Raw genomic sequence first — 9800 nt, forward strand, 5'->3', positions numbered from 1 at the left:
TGTTACGTAAAATGGGAGGAAAGTGGTATAATGAGATTTATACTCACAAACACGGGTTACCCTCCAGGTAATCACTGTATAGGCAGGTGAGGAGATTAGACCTGTCCCCACTCAGGAATAAGAAGTCACTCTCTGTAGTTAGGAAGAAAAGGGGGCCAATTCCCCTCCACCAGGGGTGGACAAAATTATGTAGCAAGGATACAGAGGCGCCAGTAGTATAAAAAAAGATAAAAGTCTTAAAAACGGGGAGGTGATAGGTGGATTCGCCTCTCCCAGAGAAAACACAAGATAATGTTGATTTTTCAACAAAAAGAAATTTAATTATACACTCCAATAGTTTGCAACGCGTTTCACGGGTTCAACCCACTTCATCAGGCTATGGAACGGAGTATAACACTTGTCTGTAGGATTCGTCAGCTTAGCGCCTCGAATCCTACAGACAAGTGTTATACTCCGTTCCATAGCCTGATGAAGTGGGTTGAACCCGCGAAATGCAAACTATTGCAAACTATTGGAGTGTATAATTAAATTTCTTTGTGTTGAAAAATCAACATTATCTTGTGTTTTCTCTGGGAGAGGCGAATCCACCTATCACCTCCCCGTTTTTAAGACTTTTATCTTTTTTTATACTACTGGCGCCTCTGTATCCTTGCTACTTAAGCACTAAGACGTTTTTCAAAGCCACAGATAAAAACGGGTACATACCAAAGGGTAGTTGCCACCACAAGAGGTGGCTAGAAAACATTCCCAAAGGCCAACTGATGCGCATTAGGCATCATTGCACAGAGGTTGGAGAACTCAAGCAGCAGAGCCAAATATTGGTTGACAGGTTTATAGATAAAGGCTATGATAGCACTCAGCCAGGTCAACCAGCTATAAAGCCAGGTCAACCAGATAGAAAAACTGGATAGGAGAACTTTACTGGAGAACCAAATTAAAACCAAGACAGATAAAAATAGAGAATTTGATATCTTGTTGGACTTTAACGGTCAACATAAAGATGTAGAGCGTATAATTAAGAAACATTGGAATATTTTGCAATTGGATGGGACCTTGAATAAAGTAGTACCGAAAAATCCGGGCTTTATATACAAGAAAGCACCCAACCTCAGATCCCAGTTAGCGTCCAGCTTTATTGACCCCCCCCCCCAAATAAGGGGAACAGATTTATTGGGGCAAAAAGGCTTTTTCCCATGTCGTGGATGTAAGGGATGTAGTGAAGCCAAACCCCAAAAGGGTACTTCCATTGTCTCGAGGAACACAGGAAGGCAACATCAAATCAAGCAATGTATTACATGTAACTCAAAAGGGGTCATATATACAGTATATATATTATGGTGCCCCTGTAATTTGGAATACATAGGACGAACCACACGGAAGTTACACAAAAGAATTGGGGAACATGTGACCAATATTCATAAAGGCCTAGCGACCCATAATATGTCCAACCATTTTCAAGTAGTCAATAATTGTGACCCCCAAAGGGCTGAGATTCATGGGAATCGAAGCCCATGTAAAAAAGTGGAGAGATTCCAGTATAGTGAGGGACATTTCCCAAGCAGAAGGGCACTGGATATATCAATTAAAAACACTTACACCAGGGGGTTTAAACGTTGAGTTCGACCTAAATTGCTTTATTAACAATGACATTTAGGGGGGGATAGAATAGTTCAGGGGATATGTATATATATATGTGTTTAAACATTGTCACTACGCCGAGTGTTTTGGTACCAATTATTATTATCCATATAAGGGGTCCCACCAATACACTTACATTATGGTTAAGGGATTTTTGAGGTCATTGGGGACAGGGTAGCACCTTACTAGGTACACAAAACTGTCCCTCTGTGGCTGTTTCTGTAACAGGAAGTTAGCATGTAAACAGAGGCACTAGGGGCATAGCAATTTATTTGTGAAGATGTATTTTGGTCACACTGTGACATTGAAATTTGATGAAATTGTAAATTGGTGGATCTTTGATCTGTAGCTGGCACACGAGAAATTAGTAACCTATTGGGAATGGAAGCCCAGCGGTTGGGGTCTGTGCAATAACTAGTAAAATAGCATGAGATAGGGGCATTTCATATTTATAGACACGCAGGTGATGACATGGAATCAGTGTCCATCAGGCTGTGATGTATGTAATGCAGGTTTTCAGTATTGGTACAAAATGCATCAATTTACATAGCAGTCATTTAAACATTTTTTACTAGAGTCACCCTTTTTTTATATATTTTTATATATATATTGGGCAAGAAAATCCCTTCATTTTATACATATTTTATATATTTGTGTTGTATAGATTAATACTGTAATATTGTGAGGATAATGAATTTCAAAGACAAGCAGTTAGGAATAAAGCCACTAGATGGTGGATGTTCAGGTGGAGCGCGCATCCCCATAATGTCCAAGATGTGAGGACATAGTAAAGTTTATTGAAGATAAAAAGAGGAGAGGTGCGCTCCACTGACGTCACTGTGCGACGGAAAAAGCGTTCCACACATTAGAAGGAAGGTGGAGCGTGGAGCTATAAAGGACGTCGGCCGCACCTAATGAGTCCGAACGGACGAAACGCGTAGGGCGGAGTCAGGTGCGTCTGACGTCACGAGGTTTGCTGAAGTGCTTGCCGGTGTGCCCGCATGCGCAGTTGGAGCCTGCGCCCCATTACATTGTGCAGCCACGTAAAACGTCATAAATATCTCCGCTTCCGCACCACGTACACCCCCGAAATTTTCAGGGGAGGGAGGGGACCCCCAGATCTAGATCTGTGCCGAATTGAAGCCCCCGAGCCCCGCTGGTTCCCGAGACTGATTGCAGCAAACCTATCTCGGGAACTAGCGGGGTTAGGGGGCTGCAATTCGACACAGAGCTAGATCTGGGGGTCCCCTCCCTCCCCTGAAAATTTCGGGAGTGTAAGTGGTGCGGAAGCGGAGATATTTCAGGTAAATATTGTCTAACTTCCCACTGAGCATGCGCAATACTCAGTGAGGAAGGCTGCTTCCAGGCTGCAATATCTGACATTACACCGGCCGGCCGGGACCTGTGGAGGAATAGCGGATGCGCTGCGGTGGAGAGACGGGACGCTGACGCCACCAGAGGGGAAGCAACCGCTGGGCTTAACAGTCCGATAGCCACAATAAAAACTGAGATCACATAAGTGCGCTGGATAGAGCAGGAATTATACTGCTGTTTTTACTGGTTACGCTATGAGCGTTTCTATTGTCTATTTTACATGGCTATTGGATTAAAAGTTTGCTGCTTGTGATGGAAAACAGCTACAGCCTGGTCATTGGTTAACAAACGCTACACCCACCTGGATCTGAGGTGGAAGGGATCTGGTCAGTCTATTTATTAATGATCCAGCAGATGGAATACAGAGAAGTGTTTCCCATCTCTGCAGAGGATACACAATGATGCAGATTTATTAACACTAAGCAGGACAGTGACATATTACAGCAGCATCTCTATAGTGTGGCCATATGGACAGACAGAGGGGAGATATTTAATACAGATACAGTGGCTTGCAAAAGTATTCGGCCCCCTTGAAGTTTTCCACATTTTGTCACATTACTGCCACAAACATGAATCAATTTTATTGGAATTCCACGTGAAAGACCAATACAAAGTGGCGTAATTATTCAGCCCCCCTGAGTCAAATACTTTGTAGAACCACCTTTTGCTGCCATTTCAGCTGCCAGTCTTTTAGGGTATGTCTCTACCAGCTTTGCACATCTACAGACTGAAATCCTTGCCCATTCTTCTTTGCAAAACAGTTCCAGCTCAGTCAGATTAGATGGACAGCGTTTGTGAACAGCAGTTTTCAGATCTTGCCACAGATTTTCGATTGGATTTTGATCTGGACTTTGACTGGGCCATTCTAACACATGGATATGTTTTGTTTTAAACCATTCCATTGTTGCTCGGGCTCTATGTTTAGGGTCGTTGTCCTGCTGGAAGGTGAACCTCCGCCCCAGTCTCAAGTCTTTTGCAGACTCCAAGAGGTTTTCTTCCAAGATTTCCCTGTATTTGGCTCCATCCATCTTCCCATCAACTCTGACCAGCTTCCCTGTCCCTGCTGAAGAGAAGCACCCCCAAAACATGATACTGCCACCTCCATATTTGACAGTGGGGATGGTGTATTCAGAGTGATGTGCAGTGTTAGTTTTCCAACAATGGCCTTCCATAAAGGCCAACTTTGTGCAGTGCATGACTAATAGTTGTCCTAGGGATGTTCAAGGCTTTGGAAATCATTTTGTAGCCTAAGCCTGCTTTAAATTTCTCAATAACTTTATCCCTGACCTGTCTGGTGTGTTCTTTGGACTTCATGGTGTTGTTGCTCCCAATATTCTCTTAGACAACCTCTGAGGCCCTCACAGAGCAGCTGTATTTGTACTGACATTAGATTACACACAGGTGCACTCTATTTAGCCATTAGCACTCATCAGGCAATGTCTATGGGCAACTGACTGCACTCAGACCAAAGGGGGCTGAATAATTATGCACACACCACTTTGCAATTATTGATTTGTAAAAAATGTTTGGAATCATGTATGATTTTCGTTCTACTTCTCATGTGTACACCACTTTGTATTGGTCCTTCACGTGGAATTCCAATAAAATTGATTCATGTTTGTGGCAGTAATGTGACAAAATGTGGAAAACTTCAAGGGGGCCGAATACTTTTGCAAGCCACTGTAAATGTAAAGTGATGCAACTCGCATAGTTACATAGTTATGTTTAGTTGAAAAAAAAAGACATCCATCCATCACGTTCAACAACGAAAAAAATAATAATAATAATTGTCCTGAACGTTAGCTTGCCATGTTTCTCCAGACTGGAACAGGACCAATCAAGATCAGCCACAGCTGCATCCATTGGCTAATATCAGGCTGTATATACTGTAAGTTTGCCTCATCCTGAAGAGGATAGCAATTCATTGGGCAGCTCTAGTGATTTGTGCAGCGATCTGTACACACTGCTGGTTATTGCAGCTATGAGGGTGTCACTCCCTCCTGGTCAGAGTCTCTGTTGGGCAGCTCTAGTGATCTGTGCAGCGATCTGTACACACTGCTGGTTATTGCAGCTATGAGGGTGTCACTCCCTCCTGGTAAGAGTCTCTGTTTGGCAGCTCTAGTAATTTGTGCAGTGATCTGTACACACTGCTGGTTATTGCAGCTATGAGGGTGTCACTCCCTCCTGGTCAGAGTCTCTGTTGGGCAGCTCTAGTGATTTGTGCAGCAATCTGTACACACTGCTGGTTATTGCAGCTATGAGGGTGTCACTCCCTCCTGGTCAGAGTCTCTGTTGGGCAGCTCTAGTGATTTGTGCAGTGATCTGTACACACTGCTGGTTATTGCAGCTGAGGGTGTCACTCCCTCCTGGTCAGAGTCTCTGTTGGGCAGCTCTAGTGATTTGTGCAGCAATCTGTACACACTGCTGGTTATTGCAGCTATGAGGGTGTCACTCCCTCCTGGTCAGAGTCTCTGTTGGGCAGCTGTAGTGATTCGTGCAGCAATCTGTACACACTGCTGGTTATTGCAGCTATGTGGGTGTCACTCCCTCCTGGTCAGAGTCTCTGTTGGGCAGCTCTAGTGATTTGTGCAGCAATCTGTACACACTGCTGGTTATTGCAGCTATGAGGGTGTCACTTCCTCCTGGTCAGAGTCTCTGTTGGGCAGCTCTAGTGATTTGTGCAGCGATCTGTACACACTGCTGGTTATTGCAGCTATGAGGGTGTCACTCCCTCCTGGTCAGAGTCTCTGTTGGGCGGCTCTAGTGATTTGTGCAGCAATCTGTACACACTGCTGGTTATTGCAGCTATGAGGGTGTCACTCCCTCCTGGTCAGAGTCTCTGTTGGTCAGCTCTAGTGATTTGTGCAGAGATCTGTACACACTACTGGTTATTGCAGCTATGAGGGTGTCACTCCCTCCTGGTCAGAGTCTCTGTTGGGCAGCTCTAGTGATTTGTGCAGCGATCTTTACACACTGCTAATTGTTGCAGCTATGAGGGTGTCACTCCCTCCTGGTCAGAGTCTCTGTTGGGCAGCTCTAGTGATTTGTGCAGCAATCTGTACACATTGCTGGTTATTGCAGCTATGAGGGTGTCACTCCTCCTGGTCAGAGTCTCTGTTGGGCAGCTCTAGTGATTTGTGCAGCGATCTGTACACACTGCTGGTTATTGCAGCTATGAGGGTGTCACTCCTCCTGGTCAGAGTCTCTGTTGGGTAGCTCTAGTGATTTGTGCAGCGATCTGTACACACTGCTGGTTATTGCAGCTATGAGGGTGTCACTCCCTCCTGGTCAGAGTCTCTGTTGGGCAGCTCTAGTGATTTGTGCAGCGATCTGTACACACTGCTGGTTATTGCAGCTATTGGGGTGTCACTCCCCCTGGTCAGAGTCTCTGTTGGGTAGCTCTAGTGATTTGTGCAGCGATCTGTACACACTGCTGGTTATTGCAGCTATGAGGGTGTCACTCCCTCCTGCTCAGAGTCTCTGTTGGGCACCTCTAGTGATTTGTGCAGTGATCTGTACACACTGCTGGTTATTGCAGCTATGAGGGTGTCACTCCCTCCTGGTCAGAGTCTCTGTTGGGCAGCTCTAGTGATTTGTGCAGTAATCTCTACACACTGCTGGTTATTGCAGCTATAAGGGTGTCACTCCCTCCTGGTCAGAGTCTCTGTTGGGCAGCTCTAGTGATTTGTGCAGTGATCTGTACACACTGCTGGTTATTTCAGCTATGAGGGTGTCACTCCCTCCTGGTCAGAGTCTCTGTTAGGCAGCTCTAGTGATTTGTGCAGCGATCTGTACACACTGCTGGTTATTGCAGCTATGAGGGTGTCACTCCCTCCTGGTCAGAGTCTCTGTTGGGCAGCTCTAGTGATTTGTGCAGCGATCTGTACACACTGCTGGTTATTGCAGCTATGAGGGTGTCACTCCCTCCTGGTCAGAGTCTCTGTTGGGCGGCTCTAGTGATTTGTGCAGTGATCTGTACACACTGCTGGATATTGCAGCTATGAGGGTATCACTCCCTCCTGGTCAGAGTCTCTGTTGGGCAGCTCTAGTGATTTGTGTAGCGATCTGTACACACTGCTGGATATTGCAGCTATGAGGGCGTCACTCCCTCCTGGTCAGAGTCTCTGTTGGGCAGCTCTAGTGATTTGTGCAGCGATCTGTACACACTGCTGGTTATTGCAGCTATGAGGGTGTCACTCCCTCCTGGTCAGAGTCTCTGTTGGGCAGCTCTAGTGATTTGTGCAGCGATCTGTACACACTGCTGGTTATTGCAGCTATGAGGGTGTCACTCCCTCCTGGTCAGAGTCTCTGTTGGGCAGCTCTAGTGATTTGTGCAGCAATCTGTACACACCGCTGGTTATTGCAGCTATGAGGGTGTCACTCACTCCTGGTCAGAGTCTCTGTTGGGCAGCTCTAGTGATGTGTGCAGCGATCTGTACACACTGCTGGTTATTGCAGCTATGAGGGTGTCACTCCTTCCTGGCCAGAGTCTCGGTTGGGCAGCTCTAGTGATTCGTGCAGCGATCTGTACACACTGCTGGTTATTGCAGCTATGAGGGTGTCACTCTCTCCTGGTCAGAGTCTCTGTTGGGCAGCTCTAGTGATTCGTGCAGCGATCTGTACACACTGCTGGTTATTGCAGCTATGAGGGTGTCATTCCCTCCTGGTCAGAGTCTCTGTTGGGCAGCTCTTGTGATTTGTGCAGCGATCTGTACACACTGCTGGTTATTGCAGCTATGAGGGTGTCACTCCCTCCTGGTCAGAGTCTCTGTTGGGCAGCTCTAGTGATTTGTGCAGCGATCTGTACACACTGCTGGTTATTGCAGCTATGAGGGTGTCACTCCTTCCTGGCCAGAGTCTCGGTTGGGCAGCTCTAGTGATTCGTGCAGCGATCTGTACACACTGCTGGTTATTGCAGCTATGAGGGTGTCTCTCCCTCCTGGTCGGAGTCTCTGTTGGGCAGCTCTAGTGATTTGTGCAGCGATCTGTACACACTGCTGGTTATTGCAGCTATGAGGGTGTCACTCCCTCCTGGTCCGAGTCTCTGTTGGGCAGCTCTAGTGATTTGTGCAGCAATCTGTACACACTGCTGGTTATTGCAGCTATGAGGGTCCCTCTCCCCCCTGGTCAGAGTCTCTGTTGGGCATCTGGCCGACACCAACAAAGCCAAACACAAGAAACTCCTCCCAGCTGTTCTATAGGATTCTATAACATGAATAAGCTGCTGATGTTTTATACCTCAGTGTTTCTGGATGTGTGTCTGGATTGTCAGAGAAATGAGGGCATTATTTGCATGGTTACTGACTGTCCTGACAGAATGCATTATTATAGTAGCTGTGCAGCCAGTATACACATGGCTTCCATATTACTGCTCACACTTGTGTTGCTGTTGATGTGAGCCACACTTTGATCAGACAGAGATGCCCCAAATGACACCAGTTGCCCCACTTTGTGTTGTGGTAATCACCACCCTTGTCAGATCTGTCATTTCACTGCTCACTCCCTGCCTGGAATCCATGCAGTACGGGGGCAGCTTCCTGCTCTTGTGAATACTTGTTTAGCATAATTGCACTTGGCATAGTTGTTTACTAGAGTGATATTATAGCTACTTGTCACTTCAGTCCCCCCCTTCCCAAACATCACTCACATTCTTACAGCCCCCAATTATTGGCATCATGTGACCTATACTGTGCCCAGCCGGGACATATTTCTAAGTGAACTTAATAAGTATTTTGAATGTCTAATATTTATCACTCACCAATGCTCATCCTTGTAATAATGTCTTCTTCTTTACTTTTCCCCATTATGTCACCCTCCTCCATAGACTGCTGATCACTCCTCACATACGTCTCTTCTTCTTCTTCCTCTTTACTTTTCATCATCATGTCTCCCTCCTCTGTAGATTGCCGATCACACCTCATATACATCTCAGCTTCTTCCTTTATTATTGTCTCCATCATGTCACCCTCCTCCATACACTGCTGATCACTCCTCAAATACTTTTCTTCTTCTTCCTCTTTACTTGTCCTCATCATGTCACCCTCCTCCATAGACTGCTGATCGCTCCTCACATACGTCTCTCCTTCTTCCTCTTTAATTGTCCTCATCATGTCACCCTCCCCCATAGACTGCTTATCACTCCTCACATACATCTCTCCTTCTTCCTCTTTAATTGTCCTCATCATGTCACCCTCCTCCATAGACTGCTGATCACTCCTCACATACGTCTCTTCTTCTTCCTCTTTAATTATCCTCATCATGTCACTCTTCTCCACAGACTTCTCTTGTCACCTCACAATCTTCTCACAATCTCCTCTTGTTCTTTGAGCTCAGATCTCAGTTCTGAAAAGGATAACAGATTATAGCTGTAAGATATTAGCAGTAATAAACAGAGCACAGAAAAGAACATAATTTGCTAGGGGGTGATAATATCCCATAAGCTGTGGTATCCTGCACATTCAGTACCACAGTCCTCTCCTCCAGTGTGCCTTGCTCATCATCTGGTGCTTCTCTCCACCTCTGCGGAGAGTAGTGACCATTCTCAGTGGATTAAAAATGTCCTGAGGGGACAATTCATGAGGATTCACAGAAATTGCACTAATGTTTTGGATTTTTATTCACAATCACAGGTGTTGGTTGAAAGATTTACAGAAAAGCGATATGGGAACCTTCTTTACAGAGTTAATAGAATACAATGTGTGAAATGGATAGAGATAACATGATTCATGGTGATGGTGATCTGCATAATTTGGCATTTATTTCTGACTATAATTACAAGTACTGTTCTC

At 45.5% G+C, this 9800-nt stretch overlaps 1 protein-coding gene across 1 annotated transcript in view; it reads right to left on the reverse strand.

Annotated features, from left to right (window-relative positions):
• The window catches only part of LOC137535445 (zinc finger protein 585A-like), a 184376-nt gene extending 175257 nt beyond the window's left edge, over window positions 1–9119 (reverse strand). Inside the window, exon 1 of the mRNA XM_068257273.1 lies at window positions 8771–9119. Coding sequence (XP_068113374.1) covers window positions 8771–9119 — 349 coding nt within the window. The remainder of the gene's footprint in view (window positions 1–8770) is intronic.
• Window positions 9120–9800: the final 681 nt, after the last annotated feature.

Source organism: Hyperolius riggenbachi, chromosome 10 (genome assembly GCF_040937935.1).
Source record: "Hyperolius riggenbachi isolate aHypRig1 chromosome 10, aHypRig1.pri, whole genome shotgun sequence".
NCBI lineage: Eukaryota > Metazoa > Chordata > Amphibia > Anura > Hyperoliidae > Hyperolius > Hyperolius riggenbachi.